At 43.7% G+C, this 15,195-nt stretch overlaps 1 protein-coding gene across 1 annotated transcript in view; it reads right to left on the minus strand.

Moving 5' to 3' along the window:
• LOC124788210 (patched domain-containing protein 3) overlaps positions 1-15,195 on the minus strand; it is a 394,908-nt gene that overhangs the window by 111,785 nt on the left and 267,928 nt on the right. The window contains exon 3 of the mRNA XM_047255388.1: positions 9,212-9,608. Within this exon, the coding sequence (XP_047111344.1) occupies positions 9,212-9,608 (397 nt within the window). The remainder of the gene's footprint in view (positions 1-9,211; positions 9,609-15,195) is intronic.

The raw sequence follows: 15,195 nt of genomic DNA on the forward strand, positions 1-15,195 counted from the left end.
GTATGTAAATACACGAGAAACAAAATGAATACCTCAGAAAGTTCAGAAATTGGAGCTTGTATCCAGGTAAAGTTCAGTGATGGTATTGAAATTGAGGACGAAATGATGTCAGTGATAAGATTTGTTGATAACATAGCCATCGTTAGTGACAGTGAGTGAGAAGTGCATGACATTTTCAATGGAATGAAGTCTAAAATGAGTAGAGCGAAAAAAGAGGAAAGTAATGATGAGCAGCATAAATGTGATTAACGATAAACTTAACATCAAAATTGGGGATCACGAAGTAGACGAAGTGGATGCATGCTGCTACTTTTAATGCAAAAAGCACATGAAAGACGGAGAAAGCGACTGAACGAATCTCAGATTGAAAAATTTGTTTATGTTGTGGTCTATGATCGGCTTGTGCGAAGTCTGGCGGCGCTTGAATTGGCGCAGACCGTGTTAAGACAAATTTGTACAAGTTGAGCTCGTAAATGTTACGCAGTCTTTTGCCTAGTGGTGTATCAAGGAGCTTTGGTGCAGTTTTCTTTTGAAGTATTAGAAATTGTTCGCAGATTACACGCAGTTATGCACTGAAGGTATAACTGTATTCTTGGAACTGTATAAATCAGTGCTAAATATTTGAAAAATTGAGAGCAGAGAACATAAGAAGGTAATAAAAAACAAGGTTTACAAGGAACTACAGATATCTGTGCATTCAAGATGGCAATACATCGCAAGTTAACCGTCTATAAAAGTGAGGTGATATTCGTTGCATGAAACATGGGTAGCATTATATTGGACGTTACACAATGATTCGGGTTCCTGATGTAGGCAGTTTCTAGGGTGGACCTTGCACTTCATCCATTTCACGTTCACTTTCTGTAACTCAGTTGTTTAAATAACGAACCTGAATCAAAGCCGGCGTGACAGAATAATAGAATTGGTTACGCTACAAAGTGGCGGAGAGGGGCTGATAGTAGTATTAGATAAGACTTTTGAACACGCCAACAGATAGAGAGTGTTAGGTAGCTAGTTCCATGTGCTATAATCAGTAGTGTGGGTTAAATGTACCCCAACTTGACTACTCTGGTTTTCAGACATAAGTGCACGGCGGGAAGTCCATCGAACCACTTTCACACTATTTCTCTACCGTTCCACTCTCTGACAGTGCGCGAGAAAACAGAAGACATTTTTCTTGCGAGCTCTGATTTCTCCCATTTTATTACGATGAACATTTATCGTTATGTAGGTGGGTGTCAACAAAATATTTTTGCATTCGGAAGAGAATGTTGCTGACTGAAATTTCATGAAAAGATCTCACTTCTACGAAAAACGCCTTTGTTACAATGACTGCCACCCCAACTCGCGTATAATATTCGTGACGCTGTATCCCCTATTTCCCGATAATACAAAACGAGTTGCCCTCCTTTGCAGTTTCTCTACATCCTCCGTCAATCCAACCTCGTAAGTATACAGTACTACACAGCCGTACTCAAGCAGAGGACGGACAAGCGTGTTGTAGGCTGCCTCTTCAGTAGACCTGTTACATCTTCTAAGTGGCCTGCCAGTAAAACGCAGTCTATGTTTAGCCTTCCCCAGGAAATTACCTCTATGATCGTTCCAACTTACATTGTTCGTAACTGTAATTCCTAGGTATTTAACTGAATTATCAGTCTTTACATAAGTGTGATTTATGTAGTAACCGAAATATAACGGATTCTTTTTAGTACCCACGTGGATGACTTCACATTTTTCATTATATAGGGCCGATTACTACTTTTCGAATCGTACAAATACCTTGTGTAAATCAGTTTGCAATAGGGTTTAATCTTCTGATGAGTTTAGTAGACGTTAAATGATAGCATCATCTGCTGACAATCAAACATGTCTGCTGATACCATCCCCTAAATCATTTACATAGATTAGGGATAGCATGGGCCTACAACACTTCCTTTGGAAACGCTAGATATCACTTCTGTTTTACTGGACGACTTTTCGTCAATTACTACTCGAGTTGCACAACTGAGGCGATACGCCGTAGCCATGCACTTTGATTAGAAGTCGCTTGTGATGAAAGGTGTCAAGACCCTTCTGCAAATGTAAAAATATGGAATCAGTTTGAGATCCCCTGTCGATAGCACTCATTACTTCGTTAAAATAAAGAACAAGAACGATATTTTCTGAATCAGCGGCGACTTTGTGTCAATAAATTGTTTTCTTCAAGGTAATTCGTGATGTTTGAACGTAGGTATGTTTCAAAACCTTAGCGCAAATCGACGTCAGCGATATGGGTCTATAATTCATCGGATTACTCCTACCCTTCCTTCTGTGTTAGTGTGAACTGTGGAGCTAGCCTTACGTACGGATTGTTTATCTTATTTTAGAAATTTTCCAGGGTTCCAGAAACTCGCTATGTATTGCATCTGTCTGCAGCGTTGGAGCAGCACTGAAAGTAGGAGAGAAAGCTTTGTGGTGGGCGTATGAGAGCAGAGAGAGCGGGGTCGGCTGGCACCCTTCCAAGAGTAATCAAGACTCTCGCTGCGGCATTTCTCCAGTAGGAGGGATGGTTGCTGCAGGATGCACCCTCCCGGTTCTCCGCGCAGTGGGGAATGCCTGGCGGCTTTAGCAAACGAGCGCGAATGGCGCAAGGTCTGCAGAGCCCGACCCGGGAATTCCGGATTGCCTGCACATTCGGCGCGCGGCCTCGGGATTGACACGCGTCTCACGGTTTCGCACCGCCGCGAACCTCCTCCATGCGTGAAACAGCGCCGTTCTGCGTTGCAAATGCGTTTTGTTTCGAAAGGAAACCTGCCCGGCCCTGCTGCTTTGTAGTGCCGTCTGCCCCACTCGTGACGCTGATGGCTTTCGGGGAAGAATAACCGCCGCAGGCAGGTCACGCGCGCCAGTAAAAGGATATTTTACTTCGGGTACCAAGCGCTTCTCTGAATGAAAATACGGGCGCCATTCTTTTGTTCCAACGTGGCATCCAGTCACATCAATGTGACCACCGCCTATACTCGACGTTAAAGTGCAATATCCGCTCACAGACGGTGGATGGGAGCACTAGCAGTGGAGGGCAGCATGTCGGGGCACTCGGAAAACAGTGCATTCGTTTCCGTAAACAACCGTCGGTACGTTCTACCAATCGTTGAATTTCACGACTGTAGAAATCCTCTCCTCGGTCACGGAGCCATTAGAGGAACGGTGGGCGAACGTTCTCACTGATGAAAAATCTGCGACTGCTGCGGATCAGTTCCTCACTTGCCTGGACATTGTCGTTTGTGGTCGGTGTGGATGGCCTTCCTCTCCTACCAACATCACTCAGGTCTATGAGGTCTTACTCACATTGTTGGCACCATCCCACTACGGCTGGATGCGGCGTTTCTTTTCTTATGTATCTCCAGATTTTCACGGTGAATCTGTGTGCAATTTAGACGGTTTGCCCACAAGGATCGTACTGTCCCGTGTACTTCAGCTTTGGATTACGTTTCCAGTTTCCGCGTCATTTGAATGGCACTTTGTGATGCACCTCTTACCCGTACAGAAGCAACGTTTGTGACGGTCCTCTAATGCCGTTCAGGCTTTTCCTATTCACAGGATTGAGTGGTTTGTCGACCATCTGGCCCATAGGAACCTAGGCGCACCGAGTAGGGAGACACCACAGGAATATGTGGAATGCGAAATTATCCCCCTAATATTTTACTACCTGACGATATTAATACAGCCCTGAATCGCAAACTTGTCTGACTGCCCAGAAACTGCCGAGAGAGAACTTGAATATTAAGAATATTGCGTAAAATCACGTGTAACACTCACTTCACAAGTCCACCTGCATACGTGACGCGTAATATTGACAACCCCAGGAAAGGCTATCGATTCTTATTAGCGTTCGATACATGCCTCTCAAAGGACTTCAAGCATGCTTATGAGAGATTTATAACAACAGGCCGTTCCTAATACCATATATCATAATAATTGCTGTAATTAAACGTGACATAATGACTTATCGGCGGTTAATGCTTTCATATACGAATGCTCTCGCAGGAGTGAGTTGTTATCGCCAATAATTTACTAATTAATTATGAAACACGTTTGTATTATAGCTTGCAGTATGCCATTTTAAGGTAATGGCGCATTGGAAATTTGTCACAAACATATCACCTTTATGTTTAAGTGCCAAATATAAGCCTGGGTAATGGATAAGGTCGTGGTTTATGGAGGCAAAGGACGCAGGTTCGTATCCTGCAATATGCGAGTTTATTATTATTTTCATCTTAGCGGTGTAAAAGCATTCTGTGACTTCCTTATGAATGGAACACTTTCACGTTATGCAATATTCGAAGTTATTTGAATTTCCGTCCGGTTAGAAAACGAAGAATGAAATAATAATTGTCGATTTTCGAGTGTGAGGTTGGGCAGGAACTTAACAGGACTGGTTTAATTGATGCGACTGAAACGAGCAGAAATAAAATTCATACTCTTCCTTTTCACAAATATTTAGCTCTTTATTTACGAATATGTGGCGATTTATAAGTGAGTGGTTAGGTAGGAGCCTAAGACGACAGTTAATTGCTGCAAGTGAGACGAGGGGCAGAAAAAAGCATGAAGTTACTTCGCGTTTGCAGAAAGTCTTGTGAAACGAGTGTTACACTGAAATCACAACTTTCCACGGGAATCTCAAAGGCGCAGAGTAAACGTACTGTCATTGCAAAAATACATTTTCAATCGTCTATCCAAAATTAACTCTAATCAATCCAGCCTTCCAGTTCAGTCATATGGTATCGCTACAGTTCGGCAGAGTAAACGATCAAGAGTAAAACTACAAAACCACTTCGAGCATAAATTTACGTTCACGCCGCTGTATTTCCTCGTAGTACAGTATGTACGGTCAGGTGCCTCTTGAAATCTCCAACTAGCCTTCGCAGTCAGTCGGTACAGTCTAAAAATAGCAGTACATCCAGCTTTGTGCGGTACAGATCATTAACAAGTCACTTACAGATCGTAACAGATCAGAACGCCTCACAATCTTTTCTGCGCCGGCGGATTCTTTGGCGGCGACCTTATGCTCGCCCGGCTGTCGGCTGCCCGCTGTTATCGACCATGTACGCGGTTCACCGGTCGTTCACCAGCTGCAGCGCCCCGTAACTTACACTAGATTTTTTGCAACAATTTTCAGTGTACTTTGGACAGTGACTGCCTATCTCGGCTGTCTATGTAACTTCTCATTCTGACGTGCTTCCACCGTGCGATCTCTGGATATACACTACTGGCCATTAAAATTGCTACACCAAGAATAAATGCAGATGATAAACGGGTATTCATTGGACAAATATATTATACTAGAACTGACATGTGATTGCATTTTCACGCAATTTGGGTGCATAGATCCTGAGATATCAGTACCCAGAACAACCACCTCTGGCCATAATAATGGCCTTGATACGCCTGGGCATTGAGTCAAACAGAGCTTGGATGGCGTGTACAGGTACAGCTGCCCATGCAGCTTCTAGGCGATACCACAGTTCATCAAGAGTAGTGACTGGCGTATTATGACGAGCCAGTTGCTCGCCCACCATTGACTAGGCGTTTTCAATTGATGAGAGATCTGGAGAATGTGCTGGCCAGGGCAGAAGTTGAACATGTTCTGTATCCAGAAAGGCCCGTACAGAACCTGCAGCATGCGGTCGTGCATTATCCTGCTGAAATGTAGGGTTACGCAGGGATCGAATGAAGGGTAGAGCCACGGGTCGTAACACATCTGTAATGTAACGTCCACTGTTCAAAGTGCCGTCAACCCGAACAAGAGGTGACCGAGACGTGTAACCAATGGCACCCCATACCATCACGCCGGGTGATACGCCAGTATGGCGATGACGAATACACGCTTCCAACGTGCGTTCACTGCGATGTCGCCAAACACGGACGCGACCATCATGATGCTGTAAAGAGAACCCGGATTCATCCGAAAAAATGACGTTTTGCCATTCGTGCACCCACGTTCGTCTTTGAGCACACCATCGCAGGTGCTCCTGTCTGTGATGCAGCGTCAAGGGTAACCGCAGCCTTGATCTTCGAGCTGATAGTCCATTCTGCTGCAAACGTCGTCGAACTGTTCGTGCAGATGGTTGTTGTCTTGCAAACGTCCCCATCTGTTGACTCAGAGATCGAGACGTGGCTGCACGATCCTTTACAGCGATGCGGATAAGATGCCTGTCATCTCGACTGCTAGCGATACGAGGCCGTTGGGATCCAGCACGGCGTTCCGTATTACCCTCCTGAACCACCGATTCCATATTCTGCTAACAGCCATTGGATCTCGACCAACGCAAGCAACAGTGTCGCGATACGATAAACCGCAATCGCGATTGGCTACAATCCGACCTTTATCAAAGTCGGAAACGTGATGGTACGCATTTCTCTTCCTTACACGAGGCATCACAACAACGTTTCACCAGGCAACGCCGGTCAGCTGCTGTTAGTGTATGAGAAATCGGTTGGAAACTTTCCTCATGTCAGCACGGTGTAGGTGTCACCACCGGCGCCAACCTTGTGTGAATGCTCTGAAAAGCTAATCATTTGCATATCACAGCATCTTCTTCCTGTCGGTTAAATTTCGCGTCTGTAGCACGTCATCTTCGTGGTGTAGCAATTTTAATGGCCAGTAGTGTATATACCGATACAAAAGGTTTGTCACGGGGACCCATAGTCGTCTGCTTCACAGTTAAAATAACTCGTGTGTTAAACACTCTCTCAAATCTCGTAAATGGGTTCCCCGTACATGATGTACTTGTGATTTGGCTATTCATTCTCCTATCAGAAACACACAGTTACGACTATATTATTTTTGTTCAATACTCAGCCGCTTCCAGCGCGTTTTTTGTTCCTTGGAAGTTCACCTGTGCAAGGAGCTGTACACAATCGGCATTGAATCATATGAAGCATCTTCATCGGTGTAAGCCCACCTTGCCAAATTGACGTTCGATCTGCCAACTCCAGATCTAAGTCCATCAAGGGTCTTCCAAGTCCTCCATTTCTCATCATAGCCAGGAGGTAGTGTTTCCTAAACATTTTTCCAAGCAGGGGAAATGTAGGTCGTAGCTCTATACAGTTACTACCTAGTGTTTTAGCAGCGGTTGTAAGACGCGCCGTTGTTCTAAGGGAACTCCTCCTTGAATTCAGTCTTTGAGGTTGCGGTTAGTGCCCATACGGAGGATGCATTCTCTCCTGCTCAACTTTCTTCCTTTCTTTATTCACAGCTATTTCTCCTCGAAAAGGACGTGGTACTACTCCTACAAGGTGGCAAAGCCATTCGACTAGAGTGAATTTCAGGCAAACTGTTATGGTTCTGTAGGTGTCATTGAGAGCTATTTCGCCTGTTTGGCATGTGTTGAATTATACCAAACAGGACATGTATACTCTGCCTGAGAATAGCGCAGTGTCATTCCAGAGGTTTGTAGAGATTCAGGTTGACTACCCCACTGTGATTATGGACTGTGGGAAACCCGGACCAGAAGAAAATGGAAGCATTTGAGACGTGGTGCTACAGAAGAATGTTGAAAATTAGATGATCTGATAAGGTAAGTAATAAGGAAGTTCTCAGCAGAATCGGTGAGTAAAGGAATATATGGAAAACACAAAGAAGAAGGGGCAGGATGATAGGGCATCTGTTAAGAGATCAGGGAATGATTTTCGAGGTACTAGAGGGAGCTGCAGAGGGAAAAACCTGTAGGGGAAAACAGAGATGGAATACATTCAGCAATAATTGAGAGCGTAGGTTGCAAGTGCTTTTCTGAGATGAAAAGTTTGGCACGGGAGAGATATTCGTGGCCGCATCAAACCCGTCAGAAGATTGATGACTAAAATAACGTCATTGTGACTCGGCCAGTTTCCGCAGAAGATTGTTCCTGGTGGAAACTTTTCACTTACAGTTCATTTAGTGCTTCTTGAAAGTAAGTAATCTATCAAGTGCTCCTATATATTTTCGAGTCTCACAGTGTGATAACACTATTTTTAATTTGAGACAAACTTCCCCGTTTCTCATATGAGAAGGACACACTCGAGTCTGTGGGATTTGGTTTAAGTTGATTTGTGTTGTAGTATCTGGAAAGTTGTTTAAGGGCATACGTGAGAGTGTTCACTACTGAATTAAAATTTGTGATGAAAAGATTGAAACATCCCCTTAGAAAAATTTATGAATGACTGTGCTGATAAACCTCTTACATTATATGCTTTTCAAACAACTGAGCAAAGCTGAACGTACTTAGACATTACTCTCTTTACTTATTCTGATCAACACTAAACTGACGCACAATATTTTTAGCGCAACGCAATCTGACTTTTAATAATCCCTACAAAAGAATGGCCCTGACTAACAATAACCTATACCTTTCATGAATCACTTACCTCACAAAAATCTTCGTTACTCAAACTACTACAATACAGCAAGCGCGAATACTGCCAGCTAAATAAAAGATTCTAACTACTGAAGCCACTAACTAGTGATAGGCATAGTTAGCAAATGAAAGATTTTGATACAGAACAAACAATGTATTTACGTTAACAGTGCTCAAACATCCAGTCTTAGAAATTTACTGATGGACACACGTTCAGATCATCCGCTCTCAAAACTCCGCCATCTCTGTCCCCACATCCACCAGTGCTGGCGGCTCACCTCCAACTGCGCAAAGCTACGCACTGTTCACATCCAACTGCCCAACACTACAATAGCAAATACTGCAACAATGCCAACCAGCCACAGACTGCACACAGCACAGCCAGTGATTTTCATACAGAGCGCTAGGGACGTTACCAACATAAAAAGCTAAACAGCCTACATACAAGATGAAATACTGCGTCCTCCACAGTTATGGCTAATAATAACCTACAGGCCAACATTGTCGTAGTTTTCACGGTTGAAACGACAAGAATGTTGAACATTATGTGACTGGTGACTCAATGAAGGCTTTCAGCACCAGATGTCATACTGCTGATGAGTCTTCCGGGTTGTGTGACCGTGTTCGAAGAAACTTTTCCGTTCCTGACGTTTCGTCCAGAGCTTCGGAGGTGCTCTTGGCGACGCCGACCGAGATGGCAAAACTCAGCGTCGCCAGGAGATGGCCGGCGCAGCTCTGGACGAAACGCCAGGAACCGAAAGTTTCTTGACCACGGCTGTAAGTCCGGAAGACTCATCAGCAATTACGTGTTTGACTCTGTAGACTAGGAGACGTACCTGGCGTCCTGGCGCTTGGTGTCGGCGGTGACGAAGTAGACGAGCTGCACCGAGGGCACGCTGATGATGGTGCCCTCGTCGGAGACGACGGTGCCGCCGAAGAAGACGGGGAAGGCGTGCGCGTGCCAGGTGACGGGGTTGAACATGATGGGGAAGGTGAGGTTGAGGCGGCGCGTCTCCACGTCGGCCAGCACGTGGTCCAGCTCGAGGATGTCGTTGTGGAAGCACTGGTCCTCCCAGCGCGCGCACACCTCGCGGTACGTGAACGTCTCGCCGTCCTCCCAATGCACCGTCGCGTTCTGGATCAGCGCGTCCAGCTGGCGCAGCTCCGCCCAGATCTCCTGCCGCAGCATGTCGTGGCCCTCGCGCGGCGTCACGATCACGCGCCCGAACCGGCCTGCAAGCACAGCACCGTCACGCCAGGGAGAAGCAGAGGTACAAAACTACGTAAAAAATTCCTTTCCTCGTGGCAGAGAGGCTATACCAAATGTTTCTCCTGACAGTCCTGTCTATCATAATCTGATCAAAAGTAGCTAGCTTGAGGCCGAGGCGGCGTGTATTGTGTTGAGTCGGTTCTAACATTCTGCGTGGTGTCTGTTTCTTCTAAGTCGTGTCTCCCTACCACTTTCGCGCAACGACGCTCTGAGCGTGTTCTTTAGGGAATTGACTAGTTTGAACCTGGGACCTGTTGCTGGTAAGGAGACGCCAGACCACACATGACATGTAGAGTTCAGAAGAGTTCAGTGAGACTAGCGATGATATAATCAAATACTTAATGATTTCAGCGTCAGCTCCACTGCACTCCCTGTAAAATTTAGTGGAAGGGGTTCAACGCTTTCCTATTTTTAGTTAGCTGGTAAAATAACGTCGAAAAAGCAGTTAAGTTTATCGTTGGAAATTTTATTCTACTCACAAAACATTGTTTATAAATTGCACTATTGATAAAAGGAAATATTTTAATACAGGATGATAAAAACCAACTGCGTTCAACAAAAATGTGAACGAATATTCCCTGAGTGGGTTTCCAAGTTCTACAATGGATCGAAGGATGACCTATGCCATATCACATCTATAATATAAAAGTTAAGTTTCATAAAAGAGAAAACTATCAAAATGGTCTACAGTGACCCTCAATTATCTTTAATTACTTATCTAACTTGTCGTAAATTACAGTGGCTGATGTGGCTTCTCAATAACTATATAACAGAAAAATCATCGCGTTTCAGATTTTTACTTCAAGTGGCAAATGTGAACACCATGAGCTTTAATTGACGATCGACACTAGTATTACGCAAAAAGGGGGTGTAACAGATGAGACTTCTGCAGTTCTGAGTGAAGCTTTATGCGCTGTTATGCGGCATCGCGTGCGTTCATTACCTTATCGGTGTTCGTCAGGGGGCGGCGGGCAGCACAGCTCCGCTCACCTCGCCTTCTCAGAAGCAACTTTCTCCTAACTTCTCCTTACTACAATTTACCGAAGTTGGTTTAAAAAAAGCTATCTGGCTGTGTTTTCAACTGACCAATCAGGGTCTCAAGGTTAACCTTAAGCTCCGTCTACAAAAATTCTGTCTATCCAATGAGAAACGTTATACTTTTCGTGGTGGGGCAATGTTTTTAACGTTTGCAACGTAACAGAGACGCAAAAAAGTCTCACGCTAAAACTTGCAGCTGGTGTGGCCCTTTTAGTGTTATCGTAAGATCTTTACTGTTCTTCTGGAGGGCTCTATCTTTTAACATGGGCTGGGGTGGTCCTGGGCGGTCAGCTGGTGATGCAGGTGTCCGTCCCTTATCGTAGGCCTTCTAGCTTAACGTGGTTCAGCTCTCGGCTTCTGTCCTCGTTTCTTCCTTCGGAACTGCGTCTGTTTCACGGTGGGAAGGTATGACATGCATTTAGGCGTTCTTGTGTTAGTCTGTGGTATTCCATTTGCTCACTCCTTGGTCGTATTACTTTGGTTAATTTAATGTCAGGATTTATTCGGAGCTATGTGACATACTGCCGGATTTGCTTATCATGTCAGGGTTTTCATGGAAGGTGTTGGATTTGCCTGACACCTTACACGATCAGCAGAGCTCAGCGACTTCGAAAGTGGACTAGTCGTTGGATGTTACCATGGAAATAAATCGATCAGGGACATTTCCACCCATCTGAAGCTGCCCGAGTCGACTATTGGCGATGTGACTGTGAAGAGGAAGGAAACACAAAGATACAACCACAGCTAAACCAAGACAAGGTAGGCCTCACGTACCTCATGATGGAACCGTTATGGTTTGGCAAATGGCTGGAGAACGTTACCTGCCATCGTGTGTAGTGCCGATTGTCAAGTACGGAGAACGTGGTGTTAAGCCGTCGGCACACGGACCGTGCTGTCGAACGTTAACGTCGAGCGTGCCAAGTTCAACGTGCTGCTGAACTTTCAGGAACGATACGACTTGTGCATACGGTACGTGTGCCGCAACGTGGTATACGCGATCGCAACGGACTCCAGAGGCAGTTGAGGGATGTTTCCAGTTCGTAAATCATACTGTTCACTCAACGGGCGCGCGTAAAATTACCACGTTAGCTCTATTAAAACGCACATTTCCTCCAATGTCCACGAAAAGGGAAGTACCACGTCCAGTCAATAAGGACACAGGCTTATAAAAGTTCCATTACAAACAGTGCGGTACAAATTTGGAACACTTCTCTGCATAAGATAAACATTATTTCATCATTCCCACATTTTAGTAAAACCCCAAGATCAGTCTTACTTGATCACTGTTCCTACCCAGTAGCAGAATCTTTGCAACATGTGAATTACGAAGCGCAAACGAAAAAGGAGCAAAATATCTTTATACAAGTAGCGCAAGCTGTCCTGTAGATTAAGCCAATCGAACAAAGTTACCCCTCAATAAAAGGTGAACTTATGTTTACATAACATCAAATATTATAGTATATATTTATATTAAACTAATAATAAAGTTTCAAAACCTAATAAAAACGCGAATGTTAGGAAAAAAATTTGGAAGTGTCAACACGCGAACCACCGCCCCAACAAACAACTCAATACAAAACAGTGACGCTATTCATTACGCTAAACCAATAACACTCTCTGGGTATCTAATCATATTATCTTACCCTTCCTGAAAACCTTAATCGTAGATATGTTACTAATTGAAATTTAATTATAACAAATTGTACCAAGAACAATGCGTTTTGGGTGGATCTTCAGTGTGTAGCTGCCTTCAAATGGCCTACTCTCATAATACGCTGGTTACAATAATTCTTTTACCACGAATATGATGTTTCTTATTATTTTATTGGAACGAATCACACAGTTAATAACGGGTTTTCAGTGATTCTCAATTTGCTGGTGCTCACAAACGGCATATATACATATAGGCTTGAAATGAATGCCAATATGGCGCCTCACAACTCTGTACCGAAGGGTGACGGCGTGCGTGTGACGTAGATGGCGTTGTGCCATCTCATTGGTCAACGCTCAGACACACGCTCGGAATATCTGACATGCCACATATTGCTCTGCACGTTCGGAAAGATTTGCTATTCCACGCTATGACGTCAGAAACTCGGCACGCTCAACGTTCAACGTGCGGATGCACGATCCGTGTGCCGACGGCTTTACGGCAGGGGGGTGTTTTTAGTGAGAGGGTGTGGCCCCCTTAAGAAAGGCTAATTGCGGAATTATGTGAATGTAGAATTGCATACTGCATACGGTAAAGTAACAGTTCGTAGATGATGATGTGTGACCACGACAATGAAACCTGTCGTGAAGCAACATCTCCGAAGCAATGGTTTGTGAACAATTACATTCCTAAAATCGACTGACCTGTCCAGAGTGCCGACCTGAATCCAATGGGACACTACGTTCTCTGGTTTCAACTCTTGAGCATGTATGAACTACCATACCTCCGCATAGATTCAGACATCTTTCCGAAAGTTTCTCCAGCAGAGTTCAAGCCGTCATAAAGGCGAAGGACGCACACACAATATTAATGTGCACTAAGATGTGTCCTGATGCGGTTCTAGGCGCTACAGTCCGGAACCGCGCGACCGCTACGGTCGCAGGTTCGAATCCTGGCTCGGGCATGGATGTGTGTGATGTCCTTAGGTTAGTTAGTTTTAAGTAGTTCTAAGTTCTAGGGGACTGATGACAACAGCAGATAAGTCTCATAGTGCTCAGAGCCATTTGAACGATTTTTTGATACTTTTAATCAGATAGTGTAAAATTTCCAGTCAGCTGACTAGCAGTCATTTAGCTTCAGGTTCCATTGATCATTTGTGCAATTGATCCTAATTATCTGGAATGAATCTTTTACATTCATACTAAACATTCTCATATGTACATACGGCTACATGCTGATCAGTTACAAGCCTTTTTTTTCAGGAGTACGTTAATAAATCGTACCCACCTTCCTTTACATACTGGATAAAAAGAAATTCTTGTACCGACTAGAAGAAATTGTCAAGGAGAATCTTTTTGAAGTTTGCTTTCAGATTTAACTTTCCTACCTACCAGACAATTTACATCATTTGATAGGCTATCAAAAACTTTGGAGGCAGCAATGTGCACCCCTTTTTGGGCTTAAGTCAACCTTAATGTGAAATAATAAATGTCTTTTTTTCTTCTGATATTATATACGTACATCTATGTTGTTTTTGAGGTGCAGTGAGTTATTTGCAACAACACTGATCAGGAAATACGCGTATTATGTAGCAGTTATTGCAATGCCTAATTTATAAAACCGATGGCTACAAGATGATTTGCTATGATTCGTAGTGCAAAAGTGACTGTAATGAGTTGTTTCAAGAAGTGAACAATGTGAGTTTTTCAGTTTCAATTTTGAAGTTTCCACCATTGTTAGTGTTTCATCACCATGTGCTACATTTTAATTGGCGTAGTACTATTAGGTGTGTAGGAGCATCAGGTCAGGGTGAGTGTTTCCATAAACAGTGTATCATGTGTTTTGGGAAGCGAAATTATCCACTAATAGCGACTTCCTATATCTGATAAACTATCTCGAAGAAATTACCCCACAGAGGGCGTCGGAGCCTCAAATTGGGAACACGTTTAACGACAGGCCAGCGACATCATAACATTTCATATTCTGTGCAGACGGTACCTCGTAGCTCGGAAATATTTGAAGAACATCGTATTTAGGAACCAGAAAGAGCTGGTGGTGAAATAAACCATTATTCACCATCAGTTTTGATCAAGAGATAATCCTCAGCTAACATAATAATATAAATTTTATTTTATCGTATAAAAATGGCTTGGAAAGCCCGCGACGGTAAAAACAATGAATTAGTTTTTGACATAATTTTATTTTGCCGCTAATTAGGATTTTCCTTTATTTATTTCTGACACGACGCGGATCGGGGAATGTTTTCCATTTTCGAGTGCGTATTTTCGAGCGTTATGGACTCATTTCCCCATCACGTTGTGTAAGAAATCAATAACAGAAAATCGTAAATGGCAGCATAAGTTATTTCATAAACATGACCAACGCATTTACAGAAACAGGCTTTATCAACGATTTCTAATGGATAAAATAAAAAACAATATTATATATCATGTCACGTGATGATTCTCTGTTAATGGAAACTGGTAGTGAATACAGCTTTATTTCATCAGCAGCTCTTGATGGTTCTCAAAAATCACTTTCTTAAAATATCATTTTATGGTACTGCATCATCACTGATTTCATTCCGATCGAACCTTTAATTGCATTTCAACGCATTTCATTAATCGGTTTACTCATAGAACTGCCCATCAGCGACAATGGAGAACCAAACAGAACCGATGCCGTCACACCGAATGTTAACCCAAGGCCCGATTCTGCCAAGTCCAGATTAACCCAAGTTCTCAGTGAGAGCAAGGCTGATCTGGACGAGAACCGGTGTATTCGACATTGCCAAGTTTGATCTGGAAGAAATGACGTTAACATGTGTCTGACCCAGACTTGCTCTGAATATAGGAGAGAGG

This window comes from Schistocerca piceifrons, chromosome 3, assembly GCF_021461385.2.
Source record: "Schistocerca piceifrons isolate TAMUIC-IGC-003096 chromosome 3, iqSchPice1.1, whole genome shotgun sequence".
NCBI lineage: Eukaryota > Metazoa > Arthropoda > Insecta > Orthoptera > Acrididae > Schistocerca > Schistocerca piceifrons.